The sequence below is a fragment of the Coturnix japonica genome, chromosome 2 (genome assembly GCF_054131305.1).
Source record: "Coturnix japonica strain WE chromosome 2, WE-NBRP24, whole genome shotgun sequence".
Lineage (NCBI taxonomy): Eukaryota > Metazoa > Chordata > Aves > Galliformes > Phasianidae > Coturnix > Coturnix japonica.
In genome coordinates, this window is record NC_140664.1 from 38,525,659 (window position 1) to 38,544,590 (window position 18,932).

Here is an 18,932-nt window from a genome sequence, read left to right on the forward strand (position 1 = left end):
AACCATCGGGGCCCGAACTGCAGAAGTAGCAACGCTCACAAGAAAAGGACAGCACCAAAGAACTAAACTGAACACTCAAAGATAGACAGTTAAGTCAAAGTATAGTTTTATTCAATTTTTGCTTGACTGATGTTCCATTTGATTTAGAAAGCAGAAATAAAGGAAGAAGACTGAAAGCCTTTGCCATTCTCAGTGAGAGCGACGAGCATCAGAGGCTCTCACCAGAACTTCCTAACTGGAATTTACTCTCACCCTCACTAGATCCTTGAGCTCTTGCACTGGTGTTTGCCATTTACCACAGGAATAAAAAACGCATCAATTCAATTGGTTTCATCAGTCCGTATCTGGGAATGCTGCTCTTTAGGTATAGAAAAAAAAAACAAAACACATGCTCGGATGCAACTCTCTCTCTGTTATGACCTCTGCTAAGTAAGAACTTGGCATAGATCATTGCTACTTTACTCTCCAGCAGGTAACAATCCTCAGACTATCACAACTGGAGGCCAAACATTTTCATCAATCCTCAAGAGATGAATGAAGACCTTGGCCTTCCAAATGTATATTAAACATGGTATTCAGCACAAATCCTCTGAATGCTCTAGAAAGAACAAAGATAGAAGGACACCTGTAAACATCTCAACTCTTTTTTTGTGACAAACTATCTTGGGAAGCAATAGTGTTCAAGGATGTAACATTGGACACTTGAAATAACGTGTGTACCATATATACTATGGAACATTTTCCAAAACACTGATTAAAAGGAAACGTGTTTACTTTTAAATAATGAGTATGGTTAAATTCATTCTCTTGATTTTCTTGCCAAAATCTCAGGTGTAAGAAATATATTAAGAAGGGAAATGACATGTCAGTTCTAGAGCTTCCAGTTTGGTTTTTGTTTTGTTTTGTTTTGTTTTTTAAATTAAAGTAAGAAGGTTATGAGTAAACCCATTGTGCTTGAAATGCAATGTATAGACACCAGGATCTCTGATGGTTGGAGAGAAAAGATTTTACCTAGCAGATAAACACAGACACATACACACATATATATACACATACAAATACAGGAAACCTTACTGGTAAATTAACTAGAAAGAGAAAAGAATTCTAAACTCTCAGTAAAATGTTTCTTGGGCACAAAATTAAAACCTGCTTTATGGCAGGGAGAAACATTATTAGGATTTGTCAATACTGGCTTTAGTTGCCTTGTAGAAGCTCAAGAACAGATACATTAATATTGTTTTGCCTATGACTATGTTTTTTAATGTTCTCTTTCAAATATCAAAGTGCATTACTTTAGTCCATAGTACACAGTAACTAATTTGGTAAGAGGTTGAGTTAATGCACATCAATACGATTTTTTCTTTCCCCTTTTATGTCATATTGTACTGCTTTCTCCTGCGTAAGTGTGATAGAAACTACTCAGTATCAGCTTAAGAAATGAATTCATGGCGTTTAACTTACTGATTTAAGATTCAGGTTTTAATCAATTGTTTATGACATCTGCATCCTCTGGTTTATAAGTAAGATGTGAGATACTGATCATCTAAAAAAAAATTCAGTGCCCTAATTGGTTAGGTTGCTTAGGAATGTGTCTGAATAAATCCATGAGTACCCCCCACTGTGATCAGTTCATCTATGGAAGTCAGGCAAGCGTGTAAATGAAATTGGTGTTGGACCTGTTTAAAAGCTAGACATGCTGGAAAGATTTCTTCTCGTTCTAAGAAGTCTGCAATCTAAACAATAAATGCACGAAGGACTAAACATTGCAGGAAACCACACAAAGTTGTGTTTTATTTCCCTGTTTTTACTTCTCAAATCCTTCAACTCTGACAAGTGATTAATAACCAGTATAAGCCTACAGCTGTGAGACTGGACAAGATGTTTCTTACAAACATATGAATGAATGGACTCCAGTGCACCCAAATAGGGTAGATGTATACATAAGCATGCGTAAAAGGGAAGTGGAGAAGAAAACAAGAAGGGCATTGCTGCCACACTAGAAGATCAGAGATGAAAACAGAGATGCTCCTAATACTGTCTTGAAGTGGACGAGTTTGTCTTCAACAGTATAGATAAAACGCTAATTAAGAGATCTGACAAGTTCAGAAGATCTGCAGAAGCTGGTCAGTGCTGAGGTAGACTTTACATTCATTCTATGTACCACAGTTTTACCTAATTCAAGTATGGAAATACTCTTTTTAGTCTTCTCTAGAACAATTTCTTGGCAACCAAGTCCGTAGATGAAAACACACTGCACACACTGTTAAAAAATAGTCTCAGTAAGTACAGAAAGAAATATTGTGTGTTGCTACTTACCTGTCTGTCTACTTCTGGAAGCAAAAGCAGGAGGTATTGTTGAAAGTGCTGAGGTAAAGAAGCAAAGGTGTGTTTATTTATTAAAGCCCTCAGGTTGGTGTTCACTAGAATAGATCCTGGTGTTTCTATGTCAATATCCTCAGCTTTGGTCCATTTCAAATGTCCTGGAGAGAAAAAAAAACAACAACCAAGAAATAACTTCGAACACATATAAAGAAAGAGAATAAAAACAATTCCTCTTTTTATGCTTTTAGTTTTCATCAGTTTAATAGAGAAAGCTCCAGAGAAATGGTACTCTCAGATGGTAGCAGCCTTTTCTTTGCGAACTGCTTATTTTATATTCCCTGTATTTGTTTCTTGAGATCTTACAGGATTCATGTTCCAGTCAACAGCACAACAGACACATTCTTACTTTCAGCTCAAGAGATCAACTCAACTCAGCAGAAGCAGATAATTTTCCTGTCATGTCATCAACATAATTCTATCTCCAAGCAAAAGGCTGATGCCAATCAATCATTATGGAGAGATTCTCTTGGGCCTGTGCTCTGCATTTGCAGTGCACTATGGTTTGCCTGACTCACTCCACAGACTTGCTAAAAACTACCTGTGTGAATAGACAGTTATCACAGAGATGAAAATATTTACAGTGTTAATTTAGTGTTTGAAAACATGCATTTCCCAGAATTTTTGTTAGAACCTACGATCTAAAATGAGCAACACAGAGAAGACAACAGCAACAATTATCAGAAATCTACAAAACACAGTCTGTAAGGAAAAACAGGACAAGCAATACATGGGGAAAGGAAAAATATATAAAAAACTGAGTACAGACATAAATGTCTTTTTACTGCCCATAGTGTAGAGCAAAGGAAGTAATCCTAAACACTTGCACAGTAATAAATATTACTGTCAAGGTAATACAAAGCTTCCAGCCACCTAAGGCATTAGATTATCATAGAATCATAGAATCTCTTAAGTTGGAAGGGACCCATAAGAATTACTGAATCCAACTCCTGGCTCCATATAGCCCCACCCAAAAATCAGACCATATGTCTGAGGATGTTGTCCAGGTGCTTATTCAATTCCAGCAAGCTCAGTGGCGTGATCGTTGCCCTGGGGAGCCTGTTCCAGGGCCCAACCACCCTCTGGTGAAGAACCTTTTCCTTATATCCATAGACAGGCATTTCAGTCTTCATCAATGGAAAAAAAATAAGAATACGTAGAGAAATATCTGTCAGGAATGACAGATGTATAGCTGATTTTGCCTTGTGACTAATGGACAATCTAGGTCACCACTGGAAGACCCATCTGTCCTAACTTTGCTTTTATTTCTATGATAATATTACTAGACAAAGCCACTCCCTACTGCTGTGAACCTTTTTGCCTTCCAGTCTTAATGTACTGTGATGCACAATACAGAAAGGGAGGAAGTGAAAAGCATACATGGCCACTACAAATCAAAAACTTCTAACTCTTCAGAGGAAAGTCCTCCAGGATTTGGTCTGTTGAACTTGCAAATGTTTCCGAAATGATACAAGAGGGACCTTAATTTATTTATGAATAAACTCCTGAAGAATCTCTTAAAAAGCAATTTTAGAGGTCATTCTACTGCTATGATCAATGATGGCATTTGACATTTGCACAGGACCTTGTAGCAAGAATTATAACTGATTTGTTAAGAAAATTTATGTTTTATGAATATGGCTATTTGGGGTTATTATTAGGAAATTCTCAAATGCTACAAAGTGTTAAATTGTTAACAGTAATAAAAAAGTTGTGGTTTAGATTTCTTGGAAGACTATGATCATTTAACCTGAAAGGTTATAGCATCACCCACAAAATGTGGAAATGAAAGAAACTGCAATAGATTTGTAAATTCTGCAAGCTCCCCTTCAGTCACAGCCTCCCACAAACATTCTTGTAATTTCCTTTTGCTTTTTAGCAAACAATAGTAACTGAATGAGAGAAGCATTACTTTGCATTCAGCACAAGATATCTTTTTCCAATTCAATTCTAACATACTGTATTACAGCACAGCAAAATCTCCACTATGAACAAATGAATGCCCTGTTATAAAATACAATTGTGTGGAAGAAGGGCTCATTTTCATGAATGCATCACAGTAAACTGTCCTCACCATCTGTTCCACCCACAAAATATGAATGCATAAAGAACACAATCTCCAAGTGTAGCACAAGTAGTATGATGTATCCAAATGTAATGCCTGTACATAAACTCCTTTCTTTAATCAATAAAGCATACAAGTCCTTGTCTTCTAAGTAACTCCAAAATGAAGTAACATTTTCCCCAGTCATATTCTATGAAAAGCCATACACATACAAGTGGTCCAAGCCAAAATAAAAGATATGATTGCAAAGTCAGTAACATCCAACATTTAATAGTGAGAAGTCACCAAGACAGTACCAGAAATTCAGGCCTAATTCTGTGTGCCTGAGTTACACGTTTTCCAATTATTTAACCTATTACCATTACAGGTTACTATGGCTGCTTTATCAACATGAGGAAAAAACATGCACACTACTCCTAGGATAGTAGGCTACTAGATCACTGGGAGTGGTGAGCACAGCCATGGGCAGGGCAAGGAAGGGAAGGGAAGGGAAGGGAAAGGAAGGGAAGGGAAGGGAAGGGAAGGGAAGGGAAGGGAAGGGAAGGGAAGGGAAGGGAAGGGAAGGGAAGGGAAGGGAAGGGAAGGGAAGGGAAGGGAAGGGAAGGGAAGGGAAGGGAAGGGAAGGGAAGGGAAGGGAAGGGAAGGGAAGGGAAGGGAAGGGAAGGGAAGGGACTGTACATCTCTACTGCATAGCTACTCATAACTCTGAGAGACAGGAGTTTATAACAGAGCAAATGTCAATGTTTTTCATATTGTTTTTCCACAGAAAAAAGACATTTTGAATCCTTATGTAGCTGCTGCCAAAGTTTAGGGGCACCTCTGGACAGATCAGAAATAGAACCTGGAGGATGCGAGAGAAAGACAAACTTACACCCTTGGAAAAGATTAGCCTTCAACATAAAGCATTACCTATGAAAAAGGTGGAAAATGCATGTTTCTACATCAAAGTATGAGAGTCAAAATAGAGGGACAGAACCACAGAAAACTCTATACAATATTTCCCACATTCCAAGGCCTGCACCTCAAAGGGCTGTAGAATTATTCTGAAAGCTACAAAAAAAATGAATTCATTCTATATTTGGTACCAGAGACCATTTTGATGAATTATCTAGGGATAGGGACGAATGTATGCACCAAATCACATCTCAGTCTCACAGCTAGAGAAAAGTTAGAGGAAATCATCGGAAACTGAATATATCTTTGCACAGCAAAAACTGTAATCCTGAAGGAGTATTATCAGTTTTGAATAACACCATTTGATCAACATAGACACTACACAGCCATCTCAGATCAATAAATATTCTGCCAGAAGATTATACATGAAATCAAAGTGCAATTTCCTGGGAGGCTGTTCTGTGAAAAAGCTCACCAGAAACAGGTAACAGTATATCTAACAAGCAACCTATAATACTACGCAGGAAAAGTATCTTCAAGTTATTTTGCACTATTGTTATATAAGAAAATAGATGAGGCCATTCATAAAGAAAAACAATCCTATAACCACAAAAACAGACATTAAATAATTTTTGTGATTATTCAACCACTATGAAAAGCTTATTTGCAAACATTTCCAATGTGGTCACATTGCAAAAATCTTCTCTAAATGATTCAGCAGTCTGCTGAATGCAAAAGGTCTTCTGTAAAGAAATGGTTATGTAATTATTCTACTTTACTTTATACAAGACAAGAGTCTTAGTGAATAGTACTTTTTCTGTTCCTTAGGGAACATTTCCAATTATGTTTCATGCAGTGCAGAAAAATTTTCCCCATCACATGGAGCTAGTGGGAATTTACTCTTAGCATCTCTTCAGAGAAAATTCTTCATTAATTACAGATCAACATCCATGAAACTTTCTGAATAACATGGAAAACAAACAAACAAACAAAAAGAATAAACAGAAACTGTATCTACCACCTCATGAGACGTAGCTACAAAAATAATTAAGGATCCAACTGAAGAAACAAATCAGCCAAAGAAACAGAAAAAATCAAAAATGATGTGCCAAACCGCTACGTGACACACAAAAATGCAAATGAAAGAGAATTAACTCAGAATAGAAGAGATATGTAAGAAAATGCACTGTACTCTTTAGGATTAAGCATGCATTAGACTGCAAGTAAACTTAACAGTAAGAATATTCGCTACTCCACCCCTTGCCACCCGCCCAAAAATCATAATGCAGCAATCAGAAGCAAGCTGCTAAATGACCTCTGTCTGCACTTGCTTAGGTCTGTTCAATTTAAAAAGCAAGTACAGAAAAGCATTCTTGGGAAAAAACAATCACCTGCAGATTTTCGGAATACACAGAAAAAAAATATACTTTCTTGAGAAAAGGTCAACTTCTGAGTATAAGAAAGAGACTGTAAATCAGCAGCACAAAACTTTTATATACAGCACAGAATTTCTAAACATCTCTAGTACAATAACAAATAAATGCACTTATTTTACTCCTACTCACCTAAACCAGATTTTTTTAACCTCTTTAAGTGCTGGCTTGTTTGTTTTCCAGTTGGAGACTTTTGTCCATGTTTCATCTCTTTATCAGAACCATCTGCTTCACCATTTTTAGATTCAGATCCTTAGGAAGAAATGAAACAAAGCATGATACCGATGCACTCGTACCACCAGCTCTCCCTCCTCCCTGTCCCCTTGCTACACTGTAAACACAGCAAAAACGGGATTAAAGAAAACTGACATCTACTTGCTGAGAGGCAATGCACCTTTCTGGTCACAATACAATTTCTCATCATCAGAGGAAATGGAAGAAGAAGATCAATAAGTCAATTACGCACTGAAAACTAAAGTTTACTGAACATTACAGTCAATAAAAATGTTCACTGATCTAATAAAAATAACGTTTTCCTATAACACACAAGGGATATCTTTAAAAATATTTTAACCTCAAGCTATGGGGCAGTAAAGCAATCTAAAGGTGAAAAAAGATCATTTTTCTGTGAAGTAACACTTACGGAATAGAGATGCCTGGAAATACAATTGTCAATTTGTGTTAAACACAGACATAAAAATCTCTTAAAATGAAGAAACTTAATCGGAGCTAAAGGTCAAGGTTACGCTGCGGTGCTAAGAATGGCACCAGAACAAGAAAAGCTAACAAAAGGATCCTAGGATTGCAATACAGAATTGAGACACAAATTCACATTCACAGAGAAGCTCGCCTTTCTTCTCCCCTTTCCTTTTCATGGCCTTGAATACCAGCATGTGGTCCTCCATTAGAGCTCCAGAGCCAAACAAAATGTTACTTTGCATTCCTTTAAAGCTGCTGCTATTATTAATTGCCATTTTATTGTGTGCCTTCAGCTCTTTATTAAAATTAAAGAAAAATCTCCGTCCTTGAGTCACAGATTTGATAAGGAAATAAAGGCGTTAAACAAAGCCTTCAAGAGACAATATTATTTTCAGCAGTCTCCCATTCTGTATGCTACACATCTGACTCAGAGGAAGGCTCTGTGACTAGCACTGATCTCACAAACAGTCCTTTAGCTATTTACCTGAAGGTGAATCCGACTGCTCATCAGACACCTTTAATGGTGTCAAAACAACACGAGGAACAGTCTTGTTTACCATCATTGAGACTCCATTTCTTCTTTTCTGCTGTTGTCTTAAAGCCTATAAAAATGATAACAAAACATAAAAATGTAACAAAAAAATACTGCTCATAAGCGAATTACATGAGACATTTCTCTACCGTTATACTGAATCTCTTAAAATAAGCGTAATTTACATAGTCACTGAATTGCCAGATTTCACATTTGTCCCCTTTATGTCATTTTCCTTTAAAATATAAAATCAGGCTTTTGGTTATAAAGAGAAAGATGCACCTCAGATCATTTTCCATTACAACTTTGACAACAAAGAAGCAGATAATTGTTTGCTCTACCTTAACAGCACAACATGATAACCCATGGAATGTGAAACTAAGAATTCCAAGTAAAAAAAACGTAAAATAAATGTTTCAAAACAAGAATAAAAATATATATGTCTGCACATCTCTCGCAGGTGCATCCTCTCCAGTATACTGCTCAGTCAATCAAGTTAACACAGAGTGTCATCAGTATGTACAGCATGTAAGGACTACAGTATTGATGCACTCACTCAGCCGTGAGTAGTGCTGCACAAAATCACTGAACATGGCAGGAATCATTTATTTTTGTGAAGGGAATCAGTCCTAATCTTGGAAACCTTGCAGCACTTGGCTTCTGCCTGCTTGACTTTGGGCATTAACCTTCAGAACACGAACATGATGATGTTCTGGCAAATCTCGGGAAAAATGATACAAGAATAAATCTCTACAAATGGAAGTGCTTTGTGTTTCATAAATGGATCGAGCACAGGGTTGATAATGCAATACCAAATATTTAAAGGTTTGAAATAGCAAACACCTGACAGATTGTTTTATGCAGAAAATGATACTCGATTCAAAAGATCTTAAAATGCACAAATATGAATGCTTGCACATTAATACATTTGCAAGCATTAAAATTCTGGAATTAATCAGGATGGGCTGGGCTTAATACAGATCCTTTCTATTCTCCTGTCTATTTTCCTGCACAATCTTACTGTGCACTCTCTTTTTGTAAATGTAATTTGTGTTATGATCTCGGGAGAGCTTTATTAAAGTAATACTATATCAATAAGATATATATTTGATATCAATTAGTCCTGTAGTTTTATGAGCACAAATGATTAAAGACTTAAAAGGATTAAATTTTTAATTTCAATTAATCTTCAATATTGTTCCAAAACGTTCACATAGCTAAATCAAAAAAGAGAAAAAAAAAAAATCCTGAAAAAAAGAAATCAATATCATTCCACTCTTCTAAATAACACACTATACAACATAAAATACACCAAGCCACATAAAAGCTATTTCATCGATTAACCCCTTTTATAGTACACTTCTTTAAAGACACATGAGCACTGCCCAATAAAAAGCAAATTACAACACTCAGAATCAAAAACAGAGAAGAACCTGGTTGAATCTGTACTGAACCAAAGACACAAACAGAAAGCAATGAAGAGCATCCTACAGAAAGACACAAAATTCATGTGTATTGGGCAAAGATATTCATATTCATGGATAGAAAAATACAAAATACAAAAATGTCGCAAAAAGTATCCCAAAATTCCAAAAATTATTCCTCAATGCACAGACCTGCCAACCCAGATATCAAAATAGGTCACCCTCATTCAACAGTGATGCCACTCAGATCATAACAAATTGTTCACTAAAAATTAAGTGAAAAGACAGCCAACTACTGTCATAACAATATAATGACATAACCACAACCAAATCATTGTATTATTGTGCCCTAGAGCCTTATTTACATAATAAAGAGCAAAGAGAAAATGTCCAGCCTCCCAGACAAATGAACATGAACCCCAAAATAAGTCCCACATTCTCCTCCAGTTTTCAAGATGATTTTTACGTTTACCAGAGCCATGACCTTGTTTCCAGCACCTTATGAAAGTAATATTTTAGTGTTTTATATCACTGCCACTAGAAAGGAAGAATCTTTGAAAGCCTTTCATACAATTATCCACGCTTTAGACTCAATGGCCACACAAAGAAGAGGTGGAAGGACATGGTGAACCACACACATCAGGTGATCAATGTTTGTCGGCTGCAGGAAACACGCCAGATGCCAGAGCAAGGACAGCAGTACCCAGCCTTTGCCAAGCAGACAACCCACTTACCTTATTTTGGACAGCACAGGGCATGCTATGCTCACATGGCTGTAGGGAACAGGGATGCCCATCCCAGCACTGCCACAAAGGCAAGAAACAGAGTGGGATCTGTGGGACACTACTACCAATGGTGTGCTACACAGCCCACTCATGACCTAGAGGCTAAGTGCCTCAACAAGAAAGAACAAAGCAAAATCTTAAAGAAGCACTTCTCTTGATACATATTTGTTTTTCAGCATTTCCTTCTCTCTCTAACATTCTTTCTTTCACTGTCAGTCCCTCCTCCATTTCCTCCAGTCTCACAACACAAGGGATAGATAACCAGATGAGGCTGCATAGGGTGACTCAAGCTGATAATAAAGATGTGTATGTGTGGACAGACAAAAGTCATGTTGTAATATAGAAAAAAAACACACCTTAAAACTAAGCAAACACCAAAATCTATGTCAGCTTTAAAACAAAATGCCAATGAATTATGCTGTGCCCAGAAAACATGCTAACAATCATCCCTGTGCCTCCTTTTCCATTTGTCTAAGGAAAGCTATGGAGAAGGAGGGGAGTGTAGTAAAGTGTCAGTTAAATAATTTCACATTTGACACGTATCGTTAAGATATGGCTGAGATTTTGCTCAATTACCCAGTTTTGTAGAAGAAATCATTCCCAGCTAATCACAACATTTTTTTTTTTTTCCCAATATGTCTACTTTGAATTTAAAGCTGCAGGGTCTAAGATTGAGGATAGACAAGTCTTTGCATGAAAACACAAGGAGCAAACTAAGCCCAGGGAGAAACTGCAGACTGAAGCCTAGTTACTAGTAAAACCAAACACCAGAAGGAGTTAAGTATAAACCAAGGACACTGCGTGCAGCCTCTGCTGAGGACAAATATATAACAGCTCTACATTTTGCCTGAGGGATATTAATTTTAGGATACGAGACTACTGTAGGATAAGACAAGAATCTTGTATTCCAAGATTAATTCTACTTAGCTTGGAAGTCAATGGGATTACTCAGAGTGAAATATACACCAAATGCTTTGCTATATTGAGCCTTCAGTGTACCAAGCTAATTTAGTGCTTTCCTTGTCACCTTAATCAGATAAATCTTCAGTTTTAGCTTTTCTGGTGAAGGGAATAAACACAAAGTAGACAAGTAAAATTTGTAACTACCTCTGAAGACAATGAGAAATTTTATAACTTATTCCAAAGAAAAATGGTTCCAGAACTCATTGTAGAAACAGAAACAGTAACTAACACAAATGATATTGGCATCTTCTTCTACTGACACAGCCCATTGCATCTCATCCATATTTAGAGATATATGATCTCGGGATCTGCAAGAAAGAGCCAATGGTTCTACCAAATGATAAGGTGTAATTTTTACTGCAGAAAGTAAGATAGTAATGTATATAGTGTGTGCAATAGCTTATATAATACATATTTTTTCTTAATGAGATGAAGCTGTATGCTTACACTTCAAATGTATTCAGTCACTTTGTGCTAAATGCTTCAGTTAAAAAAAGCTGCAAGTTGTAAGTTCCTAGAACTGAGAACTGTTACAGCAATCTGTAAAACATTACTGTCATCCTATCTCTACAGCATATAAATAAAAAAGGAGAGAAAGAAAATGAAGGTTCAAGTGGTATACAAATTAAACATTAAAATCTCTATTAAAATCACCACCAAAGTATAGTACTTACATCCAGCCTTTCACAAGCAGATTTGCAAAGGACATCTGTGAATCTCTTGCACATAATGAGTATGGAGAATTCCCAATATTCCCATTCATAAAACAGAACCTGTGACCATCTGTTGAATATCACTGCCACGGTCATTATACAGGGCTTGGTATAATTAATTTGTTTAATAAAATTATTTTTATTACCAAAAACTTTAAGTAACCTGTCAATCTATTTTCATCCAAAGAGCTCAAAATAACATAAAAAAAGAGTCGTACAAAATCAAACTTTAAAGATACACGCCAAAAGAGAAACATCATGCAATTAACACTGATTTTCTAGTTCCAATCTGTTTTTTATAAATAGGTCACAAGAACAGGTCTCCTCTTTTTTAGGGAGTTCATGCCCTTGCTGGAGTGTAGCAGCATGCTGAAGGATTCATGAATGCCATTATCTGTTCTTAAGAACAATCTTTTCATATAAGTAGCTGCTTTTGACATAGGAAAGATTTCTTCAACTAAGTGATAAGGCAGTAGACTCTATTCAATAAAAACAAACAAAAATAAGTGTTCCTTGATGCAGGAGTGAAAGGAAACTTAGACTAAAAAAGTAACTGGAGAGAGGGGAAAAATACATCCCTCAAAGAGTCCCAGAAGTAAAATGTCAAGCATTATGCTCTCATTTAATGCTGCATAGGATTTTTTTTTTTTCATTATTTTCTCCCACATCTTTTCAACTCATAATGAAAAAACACAGCCTACAAACAAACCATTAATGCAGAAAATCACTTTCACTTGAGCTTAAATGCATGACACACTGAGAATGTTAAAAATTAAGTTACTGACAACAAAGATATGTAACAGTTGGTTGCATTAAGCAACATTGTCCCAGATTTCTTTTTGTTACATAAATGTCAACTCTACATTCTAAAATTCATATCATGAAACATAACCTTTGAAATTTCACAGTTTATGGATCAGAAACAGAAAGCTATGGAATCCTTCCATTCTGCCATGTAAAAAACACATGATGTAATAAACTGAAAAGAAGTCTACTGCACGAAATCAATAACAACTCTCCATAATGGTCATGGATCCTAAGTTGTCAAAGACAAAACAGATTTATGGTTTATCACTGATTCACTTAACGCCACCATAAAATTTTATCTTTGTCCTCTCTCTCATCCTCATTTTGTTAGTAAAATTAAGACAGGCTTTAATTCCTGTGTTTCTCTTGAATTAAAATCTCAGTGGCAACCTGTTTCATAAGTACACAGAACAGTTAAAAAAAACCCACAACACTGCAGCAAGCATCACAAATAATGAAGAGTAAACATATTATTATTCTTGGGATGCCACCAATTCTTATAGTAAACATACGCTGAAAGTAGTTACAGGCATGCAAATGTGTAATTAAAACAATAATGAAAATCTCCCAAGGAAACTGCTACAAAATACAAAGTATGATTTCCAAAGCATGGAACAAATTAATGTACTTCCAGCCAGACTTGTACAGCAAATATAACAGTACTGGCACTACGTCTACACAACTGATCATTTGGAGATGAAGAACAGAGGCAGAATAACTGTAAGTTCTCAGACCTAGAGATTATTTTCAACTCATGGTAATCACTTATAGAATAAGTGTCTGTTCTTGGCCAATGCTACCCTCTGACCTTGTGACACTCCTGTTTATTTATTTGGAACATAAGTCATTTCTTGTCCTGTATTTGTTTTTTAGATATCTGTAGCACACAAGGTCTTCATGCACAATTACAGGTACTAATTAACAGCTGAACATTTTTCTGTGTTTTAACAAACATGAAAATAAAGCACATGGGTATCTGTGGTGTAGAGAGTGCGCATTCCTCCGCATGTCTCCATTTGCAAGCCAGTCCCACCTTCAGCAGGGGTAAAATAATGTATTCACAGCTACAATTGATGCAGATCACAACAGATTGCAAAGTGAAGTTTTTGTTTCATTTCCCAACCCCAGAATAAAAAAGAAGGACAAAGCGATGTGTTGAATGCCTGTTCTGCCTTGCATGTGAATGGGAATGACAATGACACATGCGCTAACAGACTTTTTTTTTGTCTAAATTGAGGAGTGTATTTAAAAAAAAAAACCAAAATGCTGTAATATGATGTTAATAATATCTACCAGCTGAAAAATACTTTAAGGGAAAGCTGTTGCTTGACACAATAAAGAACATGTAGGTAAGGAAGCAGTTTGCATGAAGCAGTTTAAAAACAATCTAGCAATGTCAATACAGAATCTTGAAACAACAAACAGTATTTTCCCTGAGGTCATATTAGACAGAATGCCACACTTGTAAAGGGTACAAAGTGTAGTGGGGGGACTACAAGGCTAGACTACAATCCTCCAGATAAAAACATCTTGTCGTATTACATCTCAGAGAAAGTGGTGCAGCAATTTGCATTGCATTGATGTAAGCCATAAGAATGTAATGTCTTTATGCCAGACATCTTGCTCCAGCTTGTATTCTGCCACACGCCCTTACACCCTCAGCATGCAGCTTTCTGGAGACCTACCCTTTTTCTCAAAAGACCAACAATTTCTAGGATGCACTTTAAAATCGAGGTCAGATTCATTTTCTCCTGGGTCATATTTTGTATGTAATACAATATTCAAATCAAAATCTGCTCTTTACATGTGGCTGAGAAGAAGGTATTCACTTAAGAGACCCGCTGCCAGTATATGGAAGAACCACGTAACATCACCAGAAAAGCTTTACTACACACTGTACCCAACAAAGTGGGACTCTACACTCATAGTATTTGTCATTAATACAATACTTACATCCAATCCATCTTAAAACAGTTCCCTAAGAAAAACATGATCAGATAACTGCAGTGCTTAAATCTAAAACATTGCCAGTGGTTTGGCTGTCTAAGACTTGAGAGAAGCAACAGCATCTACACAGCAGATATAAGAGAGAGCTTAGAGAGTTTTTGACGTAGATTTGGGAAGGGGACTCCAGTGTGTATGGGTGGTAAATTTAAATAAAGTTTACATTCCAGGGAATATTTTAAGTGAAGGATCCAGTCTTACCGTGAAGAAGAGCAGTCAACAATGCTTCAACATGGTAGTTTTCTAAAGTTGCTTTATGATTCTTTTTAGATATTTCTCAGAGTTAGAAATTCTGAAAACCACATTTATTAAAACAGCAAACATGCAGGACAGCTGCAAAAAGCATGCTATGCAAACAACCCATTAGGGAAAACAAACAAGCAAATGCCCCAGCAACTGGAAGTTAATATTTAAAAAGTGGCACAAAAAGAACAGAGGGATCATTTGGATTCCTGCCCTTTTCTTTCCATCACAAGTAAGGGCTGAGGACCATGGGGATGACCCAGAAAAAAGTCCCATAAACACTGTCTTGTGTCTTACCAAAGCACTGTGTTGAGCAGCTGGTACATGCTGCCCATGCATAGGGACCTTTAGAGGGACATACCGTGCAGCCTGCCTTCGGGCAATGCATGTACTCCCTGAAGAGCTCCTGCTGGAACTCTTGCTCTTCCAGCTTCTTTTCCCCATTATGCAGTCTCCCTGCCATAGTTTCTCTGTCCTCTTCCCTAGACTTCTCTTGACAATCAGAAAATCAGTTTAGTTTAGCATCTTCGAAATTCCATTTTCCTGAATGCATTTTGTAAATTCCACTGTCCCTTCCCATGTCTCTCTAGTAGTCAAAAAGCAACACATTTTTCTTGTTTTTCACTTGTTGACAGGCAAATTTGTCAAGAATCATCACTTATGTTGCCAGACATCTGATCAAATGCTTCAGCTAGGGAGCCAGAATTCTCCAACTGTGGCCTTGATAAATCTGCAGTATCTGAAATGAAACATAAGAAAATGGTTAATGTAGGCTCTAGGACAGTGCAACAAATTCTCTATTACCAAGGAATTCAGTACAAGAAGTATCTCTCAGTTCACAGTGGAATTTCAAAGACTTTTAGGAAGTGACCCGGTGCTCAAACTCTACATGATCTGGTCATATTCACAGTAATCTCCACTGTCATCTTTATTTCTTCAAGGGTAGAGATGGGAAAGGAGGGCAGACAATCAGGCTTGTATCAGAACATATGAGTGAGTCATTCCTCAACTGAGTCAAAGGACAGACACCATAGACAGAGTCATATGGATTAACTTCTAAGGACAGGAAAATGCTTCAGTAGAACCTGTATCTGGCTGTAGTCAACAAAAGAAGTCCTAACAGAATGACCATGGAGGGAGCAAGACTGGTGAGTTTGCTCTTTTTCTTCTCTCAAAGCAAGGTAAGAGGTATGCCTGAGCTGGAGAAAGGAAAGCAAATCCACACCAGAGTCAAGGGAGTACAGGATTCTACCTTAAGTGCAAACATAGGCACATGGACACCTATGTCATTAAAAAACAAATAAACAAACAAGGAAACAATCCTGATAAAACAGTTCGGTGAATTTGGGTAAATCAGGGCTAAGTCATGGTCTTCACCATCCTGCTCCAAAATTTAATCTTCTGTTGCTTCATATTATAGATTGGTTTCTAATAATACCAATTTTAGTTATGCTAGAAAAGTCAGCCTGAAATATTACTTGGAGCAAATAGGTCTGATGTCCTGTAATTCAGAAGCAACACATGAGCCAAACGCTAAATTCCCCACAGCTTTCTTACTGCTTGGGGCCTGAGAGCATCCACTGAAATGAAAAGGGGTGTGGAGCTGCCACTTCTGTTCTAAGAACAAATCATATGGATGGGTGCTTCCTTCTTCATGAGAAACTGCATCTACCCACTTCATGAATAAATTAGTGGCACATATTACAAACCCAGCCACCAAGCATGCAGACAAAGCCCAAAGTTAAGAAAAACAAAACAAAGCAGCAGCAATAACATACCTTGAGTAGATTCCCTTATTTCCTGAGCTTGTCTCCTCCCAAACCCACTTGGCTGCTGTCTCTGGAGTTTCTGTCTCTACAAAGAGATCTGGATGCCCAGCACAGTCTCAGACATGTCCTGGTCTGAATTCAGATTCTGAGTCTGAATGAAGTATCCTTCTCTTCTCCCAACAGAAAATTTATGGGTACCCTTCTTGGTGCTGATTCCAAAGTGCCAAAAGTGAGGCAGGATTTTCTTCCATGTCTGAGAGGTCTAATATCATCCCAGACATCGTTATATCACATCTTCAAGTTCTTTATTCTTTCTTGGTACTGACTCAGGAACCAACTGGTACACTGATGGACAAGGTACTTGGCTATCACAGTCCAACAGACACTAACACCACCTCAATGTCCTTGATATTCACAATATGCTCACGTGTTACCTATGTGAGGCCAGTTTGCAGGTATGATAATTTCTTCTGATAAATGTTCCAAGAACATCTTGATTAGATACAGACAAATCTGTACACAGTGAAGACTTCCAGAAAAAGTAACACCTCAAGTCAATGGAACAGAAACTGGACCAGAGAGGAGCATGGTAGATACTATGCCATGACTTGACATCCACACTTGAGTTAGCCTTGTCCAGAGCAAGAATAATTCACACAGTAGTGTGATCATGTGCCACTGTTAGCAGATGCAGATGTAGTTCAGTACATTCCTGGTAAGAGATCCTTACATAGGTTTGCATGCCAAAATCCTCAAGTGTGAAAATGAGGTAAATCAGTATGGGACTGATCAGTACTGATGGGAAATCAGTGTGTGACAGCATGCCATGAACACCTTTTCCAACGTTAATAGATATGCAACAGCTGGGCACACATACCCAACTATATCCAACAGCAAAAGGGAAATAATATCTATAAAGTCTGCCATCAGAAAGATGAGCATAAAAGACAGCTCTACACCACAGACTCTTTTGTCTAAACTATCATGAATAGGACTGTTGGACTTTGCAACCACTATTCAGGATACTATTCAGAAGCAGAAGTGAAACTTCCTCAAAAATGAAATAAGCATCATGAGACACAATTGGTGGTGAAACAATTGAAATCCTTCTTTCAGCAAACCGACACTATGGAAGTTTGTGAACCTAGAAAGTTTCCAGAATAAAATGGCAGCCCAGGCTTCTTAAATGTGATGAAATAAGGTCTGAAGTGTGACACAGACCTCCTGAGAGTCCACAGGAATTGTGAATCTTCCTACCCCCTGCAAAGCACCCCCAGATCCACTGCTACCTGAGAGAAGTAAGACCAAGAACCAGGGCTCAGAAAATGCCCCTTCCTCCAAGTTGCTGGCATAGCTCAAGAAATTCATTGTCATGACCAATTTGATTCATGAAAACATCCTAAAAATGCAAGTGGTCACAAGGAAACATAAGATTGCTCTTTGCAACCTACACCCAGGAATACCTCTAGAATTAATTAAAAATCAAATCATTTGTAAATCCAACATAACACTTTAAAGAGAATGACATGTCCACAGTGACTAACAAGTAGATAAACAGTGGTGAGAAACTGCTGATCCAAGCTCAGATCTTCAGGAGTACTTCACATTATCAACCTGCCTCTCTCTTCAATTTTAATGGACAACAAAACAAATACACACAAAATCGAGCTAATCAGAAATCATTGTTTTTGAATGAGTAGGAAAAGGGTCGAAAGATTATTTGTAGATTTTCATTCCATGAAGACTGTTAAGAAATAGAAAAACCACAAAATCTAGGGAAGACCTCTTTCTGACATTAATAAAGTATAAATACACATATATGTTTATACAGCATAAGTATTGCTGAGAGCAGGCTGATGGCTCATCTTTTTTTACTTTACCACAGAACCTGTAAGCTGGTATCAGCTAGAAGATCCAACTGTATGAATTGTTTATGCATTTAAAGGTTCTCCAGGCTGTCATTTGTACAAATTTTGTGTTATGTATCCACAAAAGAAACAGAAAGACTGGAAAGTAAAAAAAATAAAATTCCAACAGTAATTTTAGACATTAAATCACTGCTGAAATGTATTCTTCTCTGCTACCATATCAAATTAAATCAAATCTGCAGCATGAATATGGCAGTAGCCAGCACCTGAAGCTTTTGAGAAAAATTAAAATGAAGGTAAAATCCTCTTCCACTCCACAATGAACACAGAGAACTGATAGTTGAACTAACAATC

At 37.1% G+C, this 18,932-nt stretch overlaps 1 protein-coding gene across 3 annotated transcripts in view; it reads right to left on the reverse strand.

Moving 5' to 3' along the window:
- The window catches only part of ASXL3 (ASXL transcriptional regulator 3), a 131,508-nt gene that overhangs the window by 33,707 nt on the left and 78,869 nt on the right, over positions 1–18,932 (reverse strand). For 2 of the 3 annotated variants that reach the window (XM_085537410.1, XM_085537411.1), the window contains 3 exons: positions 7,955–8,072; positions 6,904–7,023; positions 2,317–2,480 (listed from right to left, as the gene is read on the reverse strand). In XM_085537410.1, the coding sequence (XP_085393536.1) occupies positions 2,317–2,480; positions 6,904–7,023; positions 7,955–8,072 (402 nt within the window). Of the gene's footprint in view, positions 1–2,316; positions 2,481–6,903; positions 7,024–7,954; positions 8,073–15,302; positions 15,544–18,932 lie in introns of those variants that run through there. The other variant, XM_015855547.3, reaches the window with a different exon arrangement.